Source organism: Triticum urartu, chromosome 6A (genome assembly GCF_056163025.1).
Source record: "Triticum urartu cultivar PI428250 chromosome 6A, HENAU_Tu73, whole genome shotgun sequence".
Classification (NCBI taxonomy): Eukaryota; Viridiplantae; Streptophyta; class Magnoliopsida; order Poales; family Poaceae; genus Triticum; species Triticum urartu.
In genome coordinates, this window is record NC_141878.1 from 567,146,416 (window position 1) to 567,162,019 (window position 15,604).

At 42.6% G+C, this 15,604-nt stretch overlaps 3 protein-coding genes across 4 annotated transcripts; 1 reads left to right on the plus strand and 2 right to left on the minus strand.

Annotated features, from left to right (window-relative positions):
* Nucleotides 1-2,177: 2,177 nt before the first annotated feature.
* LOC125516958 (uncharacterized) lies at nt 2,178-3,402 on the plus strand. The gene is made up of 3 exons (XM_087530814.1): nt 2,178-2,409; nt 2,499-2,946; nt 3,045-3,402. The coding sequence occupies exons 1-3, from the start codon at nt 2,178-2,180 to the stop codon at nt 3,400-3,402; spliced, it is 1,038 nt and encodes a 345-aa protein (XP_087386940.1).
* Nucleotides 3,403-6,051: 2,649 nt separating this feature from the next.
* LOC125512805 (protein neprosin-like) lies at nt 6,052-8,722 on the minus strand. 2 transcript variants are annotated; one of them, XM_048677890.2, is made up of 6 exons: nt 8,563-8,722; nt 8,400-8,486; nt 7,917-8,099; nt 6,872-7,084; nt 6,616-6,762; nt 6,052-6,507 (listed from the first exon to the last, which is right to left on the minus strand). In XM_048677890.2, exons 1-6 carry the CDS (start codon nt 8,704-8,706, stop codon nt 6,136-6,138), a joined length of 1,146 nt encoding a protein of 381 aa, XP_048533847.2. In that variant the 5' UTR covers nt 8,707-8,722; the 3' UTR covers nt 6,052-6,135. The 2 variants fall into 2 exon arrangements, with proteins under 2 accessions (XP_048533847.2, XP_087384999.1); XM_087528873.1 differs by lacking the exon at nt 7,917-8,099.
* A 3,600-nt stretch (nt 8,723-12,322) lies between these two features.
* On the minus strand, nt 12,323-15,177 carry LOC125516960 (anaphase-promoting complex subunit 5-like). The gene is made up of 5 exons (XM_048682216.1): nt 14,977-15,177; nt 14,767-14,865; nt 12,752-13,016; nt 12,602-12,669; nt 12,323-12,478 (listed from the first exon to the last, which is right to left on the minus strand). The coding sequence occupies exons 1-5, from the start codon at nt 15,175-15,177 to the stop codon at nt 12,323-12,325; spliced, it is 789 nt and encodes a 262-aa protein (XP_048538173.1).
* Between the last annotated feature and the right edge of the window lie 427 nt (nt 15,178-15,604).

The following is a 15,604-nucleotide window of genomic DNA, read 5'->3' on the forward strand; positions in this document are numbered from 1 at the left end:
TGACACTTAGGTCCCTTGACGGTGGTGAAACTAGGGATTAAGTTCAACTTCGCTAGTCGCGACATGCAACCAAAGTTAACATGACAAAGACGTGAATGCCACACATTGGATTCACTATTGTTGCAAATATGATTAATAACTTTATTGCAAACGTCTGATAAGGATAAACGAAACAAGCCTCCTGACTCATAGCCTTTACCAACAAAGGTTCCATACTTGGATATTACAAATTTATTCGACTCAAAGACAAGCTTGTAGCCATCTCTACACAGAAGAGATCCGTTAACAACATTTTTATTGACGGAGGGGACATAATGCTCGTTCTTTAGCCGCACGATCTTCCCCGAAGTAAACTTCAGATCGGCCGTGCCAACACCACGAACAGAAGCACTTGAACCGTTGCCCATCAGCACGGTTGAAGTCCCTGCGGTCTGATAAGACGAAAACATGAAATAATACCGCATACATGCACATTAGCACCCGTGTCAATCAACCAGTCAGGAGAATGACATACTGAAAGAATAGTGGGAAATATACCATACCCAGCATCCTTCATGTCAGTGTCTCCAATGACAACATTAGCGGTCTTGCCGCCTTTCCCAGGATGACGCTTGTCATAGCGATTAGGGCAACTAGGAGCCCAATGATCAGGATCCCCACACACATGACAAGCAACTTTCTTCTTGCCATTCTTCTTCTTGAAGTTCATGTGTTGCACAGCCTTATTCTTCCCATCAAACTTTGCTTTTCCATCAAACTTGTCTTTGTTCTTGAACTTGTGGGGCTGGAAGTTCTGCTTCTGTACCACATTGACACTAGATCCTCCCTCAATACCTCGAGCACGTGTGTCCTTTGCTCTCGCCTTTTCTTCCACATCAAGAGTGCCAATGAGATCCGGGACGGAAAACTCCTGCCTCTTATGCTTCAGCAAGGTAGCAAAGTTCCTTCATGAAGGGGGAAGCTTAGTGATGATACCTCCGGCAACAAACTTGTCCGGTAGCATACAACTGAAGTGCTCAAGTTCTCTAGCAAATGGCTGTATCTCATGAGCTTGCTCAACCACGGAGCGCTCTTCAGTCATCCTGTAATCATAGAATTGCTCCATGATGTACAGCTCAGTGCCAGCATCCGAGACCCCAAACTTGGCCTCGAGTGCATCCCACATATCTTTTCCATTATCAATTGACGCATAAGCATCAACTATGTTCTCATGAAGAACACTCAAGAGAGCAGCCTTAAACAGAGTATCCATTTTCCGAAAAGCTTGTGCCTGTTGAGCATCAAGCTCTCCTTCAGGTTTGCCGAGAGTGGCGTCATAGCAACTCATGGTTTGAAACCATAAGACTGCTCTCAAGCGCCACCTCTTATAGTGGATACCCTCAAACATAGCAGGTCACATGGAAGCAGCAAAACCACTTGGGGTAAATTGCCTATAATAAGGTTTTTGGATTGTTGGAAATATGAGCAATTTATCAAATGATTTTATTAACAGAAATACTAGATAAAGCATGACTAATATAGTAGAGATAAAACAAGTCATGCGTTCTGACAGAGAGAAGGTAAATAGTTTCTGCATATATGAACCGTAGCCTATCATATCTAAAGCAGACAGTATAGCAAGTAGCATATATGAAGTAGAACCTATCATATGTAGGACAAGGACTAGAACAAGAACTGCGGCAGAATCTTTAACAGGAAAGACAAGAACACGTACGGGACAGCAGCAGCAGAAGCGCTGGACTTGGGGTCGGTGTCCTCGCCTGCCATGTCGTCGAGGAGGTCGTGGACGTCGGGGAAGAAGTCGTCGGCGACCGGATCGTCCGTGATGAAGCAGCCAGTAGTCGCGCTAAGCGCTCCCCAAAAACATTATCACCCTTCTCCCGTATTTAGATATCGACTCGGCTCATTCCCGCAACCCCCGGCGCGGCGCGGCGCGGCGGAGGAGGACCGCGCGTGGATATCCCTCTTGTTCTCATGCTCGTATAAGTGGGGAAAGAACCTCCCTTATAAGGAGGTCCAACTCCCACTAAACTAGCAATGTGAGACTAAACTTTAATAGTATCCCTTCCCTTGCATAAATGGGCTAAGTGAGCCTCTAGGATTTATTAGGAATTTCTAAAATAGTTATTGGGCTGTCAAAAATAGACTAAATTCCAGCAATAACAAACAACAAGAGCATGGTTACATACACACGAATCCATCCAAGTGCTAGCAAGAAAATTAAGCAAACTGGACTTGTTCATATACGCGGAGTGCTAGAGGTAACGAGAGAAATAGTTTACTGCTCCAGCGGCGCCGGAGCGGCCGCCAAGGAGGACGCCGTACAGGAGGAGGTGGCCCCGCCTAAGGTGGTCGTGGCGAGCAAGCAAGAAGCAGAGGTTCGCGAGTCGCCTCGGAGTTCCCTGCAGGGTACGTTAGTGATTACCGCGAACTCACTGAGTTTGTGATCGGCGTTGATGGTGACGGCCAACGGCGTGGCGTGGTTCATTTTCTAGCAGGGTTGAAGGCGGCGCCGGAGGTGTCGGCGGCGAGCCTCGGGCTGGGCGCGGGCCTGGTGCTGCTGCTGTCCAGGGGCGCGGCGGAGCTGAGCAGGATGGCGGAGCTGCGCGCCCAGATGGAGCGGCTGGTGATGGACGTCAGGGCGGAGGCGCGTGGCAGCAGCCGCTCCGACTTGTCTGACGGCGGCCATGTCGACGACGGTGCCAGCGTCGTGAAGGAGCGCATCGTCTTTGCTGACGCCGGCGGCGAGGACGCCTCGTTGTTCCGTGGTTCACGCGATGCCGCCTCGGCGTGCGGCGATGCCGGCGTTGGAGATGCTGTCGCTGCGATGGATCAGATGGAAGCGGAGCTCGAGGCGGAACTGACGCGCCTGCAGCTCGACTCCGACGAGGGCGACGGGGAGGAGGAATGCGTGAGACCGCGGCGAGATCACCAGCTCGAGGTACCGTGCACTCAAGCCGCCACTGCCGCCGGCGTGCTCGCTCTGTGCCAATTTGACGCTGTGCTGAACTGAATTCCTATTGATTTTGCAGTCAGCGGTGAAGAGCGACGTCTCCTCTCTCCTCAGAGAGCGGCTCCCCTGCTTGCGTCGACATCGACGGTGTACTCGACGCCGCCGCAATAGAATGCAAGGAACACCAAGACAGCAAGGAGGAGGGGGAGGAAGACACCGACGAGGAGGACGAAGAGAGCAAGCCGTGCCACGGCGGCGTGCCGGCGCGGGTGCTGGAGCGGAGGCTGCACGAGCTCCTGCAGTCGCGGCACGAGGAGCGGATCGCGGAGCTGGAGACGGAGCTGCAGCGCGCGCAGAGGAAGCTGCGGGACAAGGAGCGCGAGGTGTCGCGGTGGCGCGACACAGCCAAGCTCGTCTCCAGCCGCAAGGACGAGTCGCTGCTCAGGTAGAACCAAACCACCCAGGATAGATATACGCGCGCCCCGGCGCAAAGTCTCTTTTACCGGTCAAGGGAGCTACCGATGAAGCATCTATCATTCACATATGCATCATGATTCGTGCAGGGGTCCACCAATTAATTATCAGTGTTTTCATACCAAGCCTATACGAGACCATATACGTCTCCTGCCCCCACAATGCATGCATGACAGAAAAAGTTGTCAAAGTCTCTCTTCTCTTACGCACTAAATGTACCCTTTTATTTCACCTCTGCTCTTTTAAATCATTGATATATTTTAAACCATAAACTCCTTTATGAAACATTTTATATATTTGAATTCCTAGCCTTAAGCCCTCTATAATAAGACCAATTTTGATACATTTCAGAAATGTTTAAATTTAAATGTTTCAATTCATTTGAAATCGATTTTCAATATTAGTGAAATTAAGTTTTTGGAATGAGTGAAACTTGTGTTTTTTAAAAGGAGTGAAGAGTTTTAGTATTAAAATCAGTTTGTTTCAAAAGATTGAAAATTTGAAAATGTTTTTGAAAAGGTGAAATATGTTATGAAATTATTGAACTGTATAAACTCATTTTTTAAAATTAAAATAGCGGAGTCTTATCCAAAATAAGTGAAAAGGTTTTCAAAAAAGTGAAATACGTCTGAATATTTTTTGAAATGTTTTTAGAAAAAACTGAAACTGGATTCTTGAATTGAGTGAAATTTTTTGTGAATCTATTTTTTGAAATAGTTGAAGTAAATACGATGTTTGGAGCTGTTTAGAACAAGAGTAATGAGTGAAATGCGTTTTCATTTTTTTTGTGAAATTATGTTTTGGAATGAGTGAAACATGTGTTTTTGAAATGGCGTGAAGGGTTTGTAGTGAAATCAGTTTGGGTCAAAATAGTGTTTCTACAAAAAGTATTTTGAAAAAGTGGAATATGTTATGAAATTATTGAAATATATTAGCTCATTCTTTTTGAAACAGTGGAGACTTATCCGAAGTAAATGAAATAGTATTTTGAAAAAGTGCAGCAAGTCTGAAATAATTGAAATGGTTGTAAGAAAAAAAAATGAAACCGGATTCTTGAACCGAGTGAGATAATTTGTGAATTTGTTATCTTAAACGGTTGCTTGAAATTATTCAAAATATTTTTTAAAATAAAAGAAATCAGAATTTCAACTGACTGAAATAGTTGAAGTGAAATAAATCGATTGAAACATTGAAATTCAAACGTGTTTGAAATATATTCAAAATTGGTCTTGTTTTAAAGGTCTGAACGCCACAAGTTCATATATAAAAAGTGTTTCAATAATAAAATTATGGTTTAAAAGATACGGACGAGTTAAATTAGCAAAGCTGAAATAAAAGTATGGATTTATTGTGTAAGGGAAAAGAGATGAGAGCTGTCACATTCTTGACATATATGCATGTGGATGACATCACGTGGTGGGCCAGGGTGGTGAAATACAAACATTTAGTAAATATGAGCAAACAGTATTATACTGCATGTGGTATAAACTACAGTGTGTGGTGGTGCAAGGTGATTGGCTGGAGCTATGCCGGTAGCTCCCGCCACCGGTAAAAAAACTTAGTCGCGCGCCCCGGTCTCTCGGTGCTCTCGTGTCACCATAGCTTCATATGAGTAAGGGCATCTCCAATGCTCAGCGCTTAGATGGGCGCTAGCAGGAATTAAATAAAATATTTTTCTCTGTAGTGCCCGCATTTTTTTGAATGTTGGTAGAAGATCTACCAAATTCGTTGATTAGCAAGGGAAGAATACAAGCAAAAACCTAGCAACAGAGAAGGCCTGGCACTAAAAAGGAAGAAGAGAAAACAATCAGCCCGGATCAAATGGGATTTTGGCGCCTGCCATATTCCACAAATTAGTCCCCTCTCTAACTATTGGGTGGTCATCATATCTTGCTATTGAAAAACACGTCTATTACGCTCCTTCCATATCTCCCAGGCGACGAGATGGATCATCGATATAGTGCCTTTTTTTCTTTTCCTTTGGTGCATTGTGCCAGCTAATGGACATCCATTCTTTGAGGTTGCCAATCGCCGGCCAGTTTGCCGGGTGTAGATGTTGCATGCCCGCCTGAGTAGCAATCTAATCCCAAATGTAGCTCCCGCAATCTGATCCCAAATCGCCGGCCAGTTAGAAAAGAACAGAGAGATTGACTGATCCTACAACGAAAAAGCCGGAGCGCCCGAGGACTTTCCTGGCATCGACGCTAGCTAATTTCCTTAACTTGGCCGGGAATCACACCTAACGGCCAGGAATTTGATCCTAGCGCTCGGCCTAAGCACTGGCGTTGTACATGCCCTAATGAGTTGATGGAATTTGTTATTTGTTACTATGTACTAGTAGTATGATTTATTGAGAGAAGGAATGGTTGAAGGACGAAGAAAGTCAGAGGAAGAAGAAAGAAGGATCACCGTTCGATTTTAATCTAATGACTAAACCACCACCGTTTGATTTGCGCATGGCTTTTGTGTGAACTCAACATCGTGTCATGTTTTTCTTCTTCTTTCAACTTGTATCGCCTATCGTGGCGTGACATTTACACTCCCTCGCGGCAAAAGAAACAAGAAACAAAAATCATCAGGGCATATCATGAACGCAAGTTGATGATACACGGACATACATTACATAATGCTGCAAAACCACTTTGCATATATGGTGTCTCTTTTATTAACTTTGTCGAGACCATACATATATTACTACTATCATCAGATCAGGCCCTCATGGAGCCTGGTCCACCATAGAAGATACGCATACCGATATACTTCCTAACTTCAAATCCACCGGCGGTGTATTTGGAATGATCGCTCGACCCATGCTCCACTCGGGATTTATCCGGGGTTACAAACCTGCCCTTATCATCAGCAATCTCGATGCCTTCTATGAACGCCGCTTTTCCGAATCCTTCCGAAGCAAAATGCCCGCTGCCCATCTGCGGAGAGTTTGATGCGGCAGTCGGCCCCTCAACCTGCCCGCCCCAGAACGCGAAATCACCCTTGTATCTAATGAATTCGAATAGTCCGCCCGGCCAATATCCAATTGGCATTTTATTCACACTCACCCACCAATGGCCTGATGTCGGCTCCTAAAATAATTCAATATTAATTAGTTAGTTATATGCCTATAATTAAACTAATTAGTTAATTCGTACAAGGTGCTTGAGAAATCACAAATTTTAAGAATAACATAATACCTTGAGTATTTGAATGTCTACTACTTTCTGTAATCCACCGTAGACAGAGGATGGTTGTATTCTTGTTCCAGGACCAATATTGTGGTGGACTTGCACATATCCAGGACACCTGAAGTCAACGCATGACTTCTTTGAATAACCATCGTACTGTGAAGTTTGTTCCAAGGCCAAAAACAAAAGCAAAATCTCAACATACATTATTAATTTCTTATCATACAAATATATAGCCAATAATAGCATGTATCCAATTACGTACCCAAGCAACATGAAATCTAGCAAAAACATCACCACTCAATGTTGGAGATACCCGAAGACCAGCGCCCATCCGATCTGTGTGTTGTCCCCCTCCATTTTCAATATTTATCCAAAGTGAGCTAGAATCCTGGCTACCTTTATTAACCTTTGGCTCCCAAACATTTATTAGAGCACGCGCCCCAAATAAATCACCAATGTATCTAAGTCCCGCCCTCTGCAAGAAATAAAAGTAACATCGGCAAATGTGAAGAATGAATACTATGTATAGATAAACTTGATAGGATATCACATGTAATTAACATTATAAAAAATGTAAGGCTCCAATCCCATCAGAATTTTTAATTGGACCACTAATTAAGCTAAGAAGTTCTAAGTTACGTGACACACATAAATCATATTACATTATTCATATTCAAATGCATTTTAAATGTTATCACTTTCATTTCATATTGCCACGTTGTCAATACAACTTCAATCTTAAGATGCGTGGTCATTCACATTTTGGGAAGGAAAGAGTAACAATCAAAGAAAACAACTTAATGCTAAAAACTAAGAATTTGGGATTAGTATATATGGAACTCTCCAAGAGAGTGTTACTAAAACTTGGTAATGAAATTGGAATTCCTTCATGTACAACTAAAATCATGCTCATACATAACTTATTTAGTTGAGGTAACAATCTGAAGGCACAAAAATCATTCCTAACTACTCAAATGTTGTAGAGTACGAGGTCCTTCATTCACTATAAAATTGCCAAAAAAAACTCATTGTCCATAATAACTTGATGAATCTAAACCGTTCATTATTGTGACCCTCGATGGAAAATTAACTGTTACCATCCAAATATGATTTTTTTTCTCAGAGTACTTTCTTGGAATTTAATCAGATTATTTATAGAGTCTATGGTACATCTTTAATCCAACATTGTACATTTGATATGCATCATAAATGCAACAATTATACGCCAATTGGCATAATCAATCCTATCAAAAAATCCCATCAAACTATGATAACAAATTCATTTTATAACTTATACAAAAACTCACCTCCCATTGCATATCGTTTTTCAGCCCATCAATATTGTGTGTTGCTATGGTGCTACTTCCATTACTACGCAGTATTGGAATTGTTCCTATTGGGCACTTGATGATAGATGGTTGCACTTGTGAAAAAGAATCCGAAGGAAATGTTTGGGTATCCATCCAAACAGGGAAAGAATTTGGTTTCATCTGTTTGAAATTAAAATCAACCACCATGTTACAAAATATTATAAATGCATCAGAAGATACGCACAAAACATGTTGTAGTTTTATTCATCATTGACATAGCTTATACTACGTGAAAAGGTTGTTACTTTAATTCACTTTCAATAGTCCAAATTTTGTAATGTGAAAAAGCATATCCAGAAAGATTGTTGAAACAAGAAGGGAGTAGAACACACGAAAGCAACATTTGTGGACTTAATTATGAACTGATAATATACTGAGCAATTCATGGATGTATGTCATATTTTTATGAAATTAATTTACCTGGATTTTATGGTCTTTTAGCAATGGGTGGTTAAAAGCCGGTTGCTTATACACATCGATGCAGTCATAGACGTCCCCGTCTTCCATCTATTTTGAGGTTTCCTTTGCTTGTTAGTCACCAAAATATGTGCTCAATATACATGATAAGGTTAATTAGTCATACCTGAATGGTTTTATTAACTCCTTGATAAGTGAGAATCTGGGTACTGTCTTCCTCTTGCCTTCTATATCTCACATCTTTTCCTCTGGTCGCTAGAACAAGAAATGACATGAGAAGAGTCACACTAATGGCTTGTGTTCCTTTCATTGTTAAAACCTGGAATTGTTGGTTTTCCAATTCCTGTACCACCATATTTATATGCATCTGAGCGTACCGCACATTTAATGTTGCAAATAATTATAAGATCTATCATAAGGAATTAGTTCATTGTACGCGTACAAAAGATATATCACCTCTAGAAATTTATAGCATTAATTGCACTATGATAATTTGTGTTGGAAAATATGCCATTAATTTCCCTAAGATATGATCATCGATCCTTCTCTTTTGTACAAAATATACAGTGTTAATGCCATATAAATGATGTGATGTGTTTGATGCATAGGAAAATCTTCACAAGTTCCAAGTTTGGTACTAAAAGTGTTAACATGATTAATTTATTGCCACCAAAAGATATGCTAAATATAAATGAGAAAGTTAATTTTTCATACTACCTGAAAGTGTGAGGTTTGATGGCGAACTCACATTTTCTTTCAATCACTTGACCTTGAAATATTTTATACCATCGGCTTTATTCCCCAATCAACACCATCAGTTCAAAAAAAATTTAGAAGTATAAAACAAACCAATCTAGTTATGAGGTGAGTTTAATTTGGTTGTGAGAGACTAGGAACAACACTTGTATATGGCATATGAATAATCAAATTGTATGTACACATGAAAATAAAATTCACATTGTTTTATTATGTTACTCAGTGATTATTATAAGTGATGTATTTAAATTCCAAATAAAACACACACATGTTGTCAACTTATCACTAAACAAAAGTTGTGATACCAATGTTCAATTCATACTCTAGAAGTTTCTATTGTTAGAATATAAGTTGGGTTTAAATATAGAGATAAGGAGTAGAGATGGAATAGGTTCAAACCATGTATTACTTGTCTTGTACTCCAAGCCTCTACCCCCTCATGTATTCTATATATACCCCATATTAGGTCAGATCAATACAACACAATATTCAATCATCCTACAATTTCTACATGCTATTAGAGCGGTTTGTCCAACGATGCCGATCCTAGGACTCTTCACCACTTCCGCGGCACGCCGCTTCCGGGGAGATTAATCTCCTCTCCCCGGGGCGCGGCACCCAATCGATCAAAGATAGATCGGTTTATTAGATAGATTAGATCCAACTAGAATTTCATAGGTTTCCAATTTCCAGTTTTCCAAAATCCATCCACTAGATCGATCCAGTTAGCCACTAAATAAATCCTGCTACCCTCAAATTCCAGCAAAAATTGGTGCTTCTACCGGCGGTCAATCCTACAACACCTATCGACGTACGGCGGCGATCACTTGCGGCATCGAGCTACACGTCTCGTGGCTTTGGGCGGCTCCCTCGACTCCAGGCACACGACAACTTCGATCCGGAAGGCCGGCCGGCCGCGGCATCCTCGCATCGTGAGCTAGCTTGGTAATTTGATCGGTGATGGATCAAGCCTCAGGCTAGCTAGCTTTGCACAGGCTGCGAGATAAAGGGCAACGGCGACCGCCTCCTCGCGTCCATCAGCGGACGCCACACAGGAGGGCCGGCCACAAGCACGCGCGGCAGGAATCGCGCAAGCGCGATCCAGAAGAGCGGCCACCGGCTCCTCCAACAGCCACCAGCAGCCTCCATCTTCAAAGGTCCATCCAGCTATGCGAGGAGATGCATGCAGCAATACATGGACTCCGACCCTTGCCTCCTCCTGTCGCGTATGTGCACATCTACTTCGACCGGCGAGACGGGAGCGGCACCCCGACGGGTTCACCGCCCGCAGTCCTGCACAGGCCACGCGATTGAGCGACGCACCAGCCGCCGACCCGCGCCTACACCCAGCGATCTATCTCGAGTGATCTACACCGACCCGCGCCGCGGCACCAAGTTGACTGCACCGACATCAACGACTACGCCGACGCCTCTGCATCGACCATGTGCCACTCCGTTGAGCCGTACGACGCCCGGCTATGAGCCAACATGCTTCTTCGGCACGACAGGGCGTCGACACTTCGTCGCCATGGAGGGACGCTTTCAAGTGACGCATCATCGTCGACACGCCACTGCGACGCTATCGTCGACACTTCATCACCAAAGTCTTCATCAACGTGGTCTTCACCAACATCTTCATCAACACACCGTTGCTGTCGCCTCGTCCACAAGATGACACCTAGCGTCCTCTGACAGACTTTTCTGCAAGACATGACCTCGACGACGACAATGACCGCGTCAAGACGATGGCATCGACCGCGTCATCCACGACGGCACGACTGCATCGACACGCGTCATTACAGTGACGACCCTACACGGCCACATGATTCAGGCAAAACCGATGTGTGCTCGATGGGCTTCCTCCGGTCTTGGCAAAATCGGTGGACTCATCGCCGACAACACCCTCTGACATCAGCAAGGTGCATCGTCCACGTATGCAGCTCCGTCATAGTGCATTTTTTTTGCGACTCCGGCTTTGTGCGGCTTCATCATTCACGACGACCACACCATCGACCACGACTACCTCGACCACGGCTACATCACCATGATCGGCTACCTCGACATTAATGGCTACGTCTACAGCAACTCATCGGCAACAACTTCAGTCAACAGCGTCCGCCTCGTCACTTGCGTCCACGACACTCCCGCTGTGACTGCGGGAGGGAATAGAGGAGAAGGCAGGAAGGCACCAGAAGGGGACGCAGTCACCGCCCTAAGTGCCGACCAGTTGATGATAGCGCAGCGGAGAAGACGGGAAGCCATAAGACTTGAAATTCAGTCGTAATCGTCCGCTTCACTCCCGTTACGACCGAGGGGGATGTTAGAATATAAGTTGGGTTTAAATATAGAGATAAGGAGTAGAGATGGAATAGGTTTAAACCATGTATTACTTGTCTTGTATTCCAAGCCTCTACCCCCTCATGTATTCTATATATACCCCATATTAGGTCAGATCAATACAACACAATATTCAATCATCCTACAATTTCTACATCTATGAGTATATTTACCTATACACTAGAAACCACTGTTAAAATATTAGATAGACCCTACACATTGGAGATTTTTACCATGGTAGTTAATGATATTTAAATATATGGGGACACATGTATACACACAAATATATGAGGATCATGAAAAGAATGCTTTGAGTGATATGGTTATATTGTTGAGTTTGTTCATGATGTCACTGAAAAATATTACGAGGGAGGGAGGCATGGTTATAGATATCTTAACAATGTTTGTCATATGGCGGCCATGGCTGGCATTAAGGGTACACTGTACTTTTAGCTCGCAGCTCCATTACAACACTGAAATAACACCTCATCGGCTCAGCAGGTCAATTAAGATTCTAAAATAAGATTGCCTAGTTGGTCTGCATAGGAGAGAGGATGATCTCGTAGCACAACAGCGAACTCCACAAATGTAAGGACGAGAAGCATGTCGGAGAATAAGATTCGCTTGCATGCAAACGAGACGAGTCGAAACCAGTTTGGGTCAGTATCTCAACATGGAAATATAGTGTGTCCCGTATCTATTAGAGGTGTTGTCAATCGCACACAGCATAAAGAAAGCAAAAATAGCAGAGCACTTCAAACAGAAACTGGAGTTACATTCTGTTTCTTGTCCATCACAGCTTTCCAAGGAGTCTATGAATTAACTGTGCAACATCAGTAAGCACGTGAATCCTCCTTGTCGCACAGGTTCTCGAGGGCAGTAACGTGCTCCTTGAAACAAGCTGCGGCTTCCTCCCTCTTGCCTTCCTTGCCCAGGTGGTTATATGTCATTGCCTTGAGATAATACACCTCTGCCGCCATCTCGTGGTACTGCATATCACAATAGATTTTCATTTGTGTGGAGATGTTAGGTCCTTTTCATGCATTTTGAACTCAGTCCCGGTAATTTCTCATGGTTCAGGAAGAATGTTTCAGATGGAACCATCAGCTCACCTCTAAAACCTGCACGTCTTCAGCCGCTTGATTTAGTGGGTTGAGAACAGCACGAGCATCTTCAAAAACTGTCATAATAACGAAAGGTCGATCAAACAACGAAGCGTAAACTAAGAAACACAGGATAGGAAACCATCATCCGGTTCATACCTGAAAATTCTGGATCAGTTAAATGACATTTTGCTAAGACTATCTGAGATCGAGCACGCAACTCAAGACTGCCATGGACGAGAATCATAGGAGGGCTTTGATAAACAAGACCTAGGGCCCTCTTTACATGGCTTGATCCAAGAGCTAGCCACAGTTCAGCGAGAGTAAGTGTGGCTGAAGCTTCAAGCAGATCCAAATTAAATGATTTGCAGAACGATTGGCTGGCTAACGCGTAAGAGAGCCCAAGGACTGCGTTGTCGGACTTCTGTGGGAGAGGGAGCGAAAATATTAGTTCTCTCTGCATGACATTTCTTTACCTACTAATAAAGCGGCTATCGCTTCTGGTCGTCCGTCATTAAAATTACCCTCTAAGTTGATAAAAATTACCCACCAATGCCACCCATAAGTGGGAAAACAATTCAACTTTTCGGACCAAAAATCACCATCTCCTTCGTTGTCATATAGCAGAGTGGTTGGCTGATCGCTCCTGTAGCGCCGAGACCAGGGTTCGAATCCCAGCTTTCACAGTATTTATCTTTCCTTTCTCACGCATGTCCCTATCCATGTATGCGTTCATGGGCCGGCCCATGTGCAGGGCTTTACTCTCCTGTTTTTTTTATTTTTTATTTTTATCTTTTCTTTTCTCCTTTTTTTTCTTATTTGTTATTTAAATTATTTCGGGATTTTAATAATCTAAAAGTTGCAAGTTTTCAAAAAAAATGTTTGAGAAATCATAAAAATATATGTGAATTCAAAACAAAATTTTGCAGATTCAAATGTTTAGAAAACCATAAAAATTTTGCAGATTCAAAAAATGTTGATGTTTTTGCAAAACTGTTCACAAAATTATAAAAAATCACAATGTTTTGAAAAAATGGTCGGGAAATAAAATCATGTTAATGATTTTGAAAAAATGATCATGTATTCAAACATATTCAGGAATCTGAAAAAAATGTCCATTCACAAAAATAAAAATAAAAATTTGTTCCCCAATTTTTTTTAAAAAGTTCATCGATTGAACAAATGTTTGTTGAGTCAAAAAATGTTAATGAATTCGAAACTGGTTCATACATTTAAAAAAATGTAAACAAAACTAATGTTCATGATTTCTTATTGATTATTTAAATTAATTCGGGATTTTAATATTCTAAAAGTTGCAACTTTTCAAAAAAATGTTTGAGAAATCATAAAAATATATGTGAATTCAAAAATGTTAGAAAATCATAAAAGTTTTGCAGATTCAAAAAATGTTGGTGTTTTTGCAAAACTGTTCATAAAATTATAAAAAATCACAATTTTTGGAAAAAATGGTCGGGAAATAAAATCATGTTCATGATTTTGAAAAAATGATCGTGTAACCAAAACATATTCGGGAATCTGAAAAAAAATATACATTCACAAAAATAAAAATAAAAATGTGTTCCCCAATTTTTTTAAAAAAGTTCGTCGATTGGAAAAATGTTTGTTGAGTCAAAAAATGTTAATGAATTCGAAACTGGTTCATACATTTAAAAAAATTGTAAACAAAACTAATGTTCATGATTTTTTTTTGAGAAAATCAAAAATTTAAAAACAAAATTGTCGATTCGAAAAGTGTTCACTGATTCAAAAGTATTTTATGTCCAGGATTTGATTAGTTTTTCGAAAGTCTTTATATATCTTGGTGTTGGGAGTAGTTCGTGGTCAATAAGATTTGTTTTTAAAGTTTTAGACGTTCCCTTGCGCAACATAATGATAAGTGTGGCATGCACTGGAAATTTCATAGCCTTGTGATTTACCACGGAATGCATTGTGATCATGTGGACATCGCGACCATCATCGCCTAGGGTGAGAAAAATAAAATAAATGGCAACATGGTGAGCCACTATGTTAAAATAGAGTATGCTCATACATCAGGATATTGAGTCATATTTATTTGGTGAGCCATAATTTTTTGTCTCCCGTTGCAAAGCACGGGCATATTTGCTAGTCAATACTTATTAGGTTCCAGTCTCAACAAAAATGATTTGTCTTACTTTATGTATTTCCGCAAGTAATAAAAGAACAGCTGCATTCTCTGCTTGCATGTTGTACTTGTAGCATGTAGTGAAAAGAGAATTCACCACTGCTGCTGCCTGCACAAAGGAAATTCAAGTATTAGGGGAACATAGCTTTTTCCAAGAATATTTAGACCAACATGGACGAGACTGAAAGGGGGCACGAGCGTAGGAGCGAGAGGAACGTACGCGGGTGAGGGAGAAGAGGAAGAGGCCGAGGCGGTTGTGGTGGGCGACGGACTGGAAGGGGGCCGGCGGCTCCAAGACCTGCACGAGGTGGCACACCGCTATCTTGTGCGGCGTCAGCTCCAGCAGCGCCCCCACGTCGTCCCTCGCCGGCGCCTCGGCCCCCGGCCCCGCGCCGCCGCCACCCCCCGCGAACACGTTCATGGCGCCGCCGCCGACGACCACGATGACTTCGCCTCAGACGAGGGTTTTGCATGCTCTTGCGCTTGACCTTTCAAAGCTGATGGTGACCTCGAGGGGCTCGTCGATCCTGCGACACTGGAAGCTCAAGCGTGCAAGCAGGCTATGTATGGATTTGGCTACGGATCTTCATCTCGACTCGCTGTGTATTGTTTCAGACTGCTTGGAAGTGGTGGCCAATATCACATCTGACACGTGACACCCCCTGCCGGCATGCGACAATCTTACGAGAGATCAACTTTCAACGGAGTTTGTTCTGAGGCGTTAATTTATCCATGCGAATCGCCACTTTAATGTTGATGCACATAATCTCGCCAAAGCGGTATCCTCTCTCTCTCTACGAGGCGTCATGTTTGGCTCTTAGATTTGCCCAAGATTATTTATATTAATT

Excerpts from the sequence above, each read along its gene's own strand:
- LOC125516958 (XM_087530814.1), top strand. The coding sequence starts at position 2,178 with ATGGTTACATACACACGAATCCATCCAAGTGCTAGCAAGAAAATTAAG. Across the intron at positions 2,410-2,498 it reads GCCTCGGAGTTCCCTGCAGG|GGTTGAAGGCGGCGCCGGAG; the intron begins GTACGTTAGTGA and ends ATTTTCTAGCAG. Across the intron at positions 2,947-3,044 it reads GATCACCAGCTCGAGGTACC|AGCGACGTCTCCTCTCTCCT; the intron begins GTGCACTCAAGC and ends TCAGCGGTGAAG.
- LOC125512805 (XM_048677890.2), bottom strand. The coding sequence starts at position 8,706 with ATGAAAGGAACACAAGCCATTAGTGTGACTCTTCTCATGTCATTTCTT. Across the intron at positions 8,487-8,562 it reads GAGTTAATAAAACCATTCAG|ATGGAAGACGGGGACGTCTA; the intron begins GTATGACTAATT and ends ACCTCAAAATAG. Across the intron at positions 6,508-6,615 it reads TAGACATTCAAATACTCAAG|GAGCCGACATCAGGCCATTG; the intron begins GTATTATGTTAT and ends GAATTATTTTAG.
- LOC125516960 (XM_048682216.1), bottom strand. The coding sequence starts at position 15,177 with ATGAACGTGTTCGCGGGGGGTGGCGGCGGCGCGGGGCCGGGGGCCGAG. Across the intron at positions 12,670-12,751 it reads AACTGATCCAGAATTTTCAG|TTTTTGAAGATGCTCGTGCT; the intron begins GTATGAACCGGA and ends TTATTATGACAG. Across the intron at positions 12,479-12,601 it reads AAGACGTGCAGGTTTTAGAG|TACCACGAGATGGCGGCAGA; the intron begins GTGAGCTGATGG and ends TGTGATATGCAG.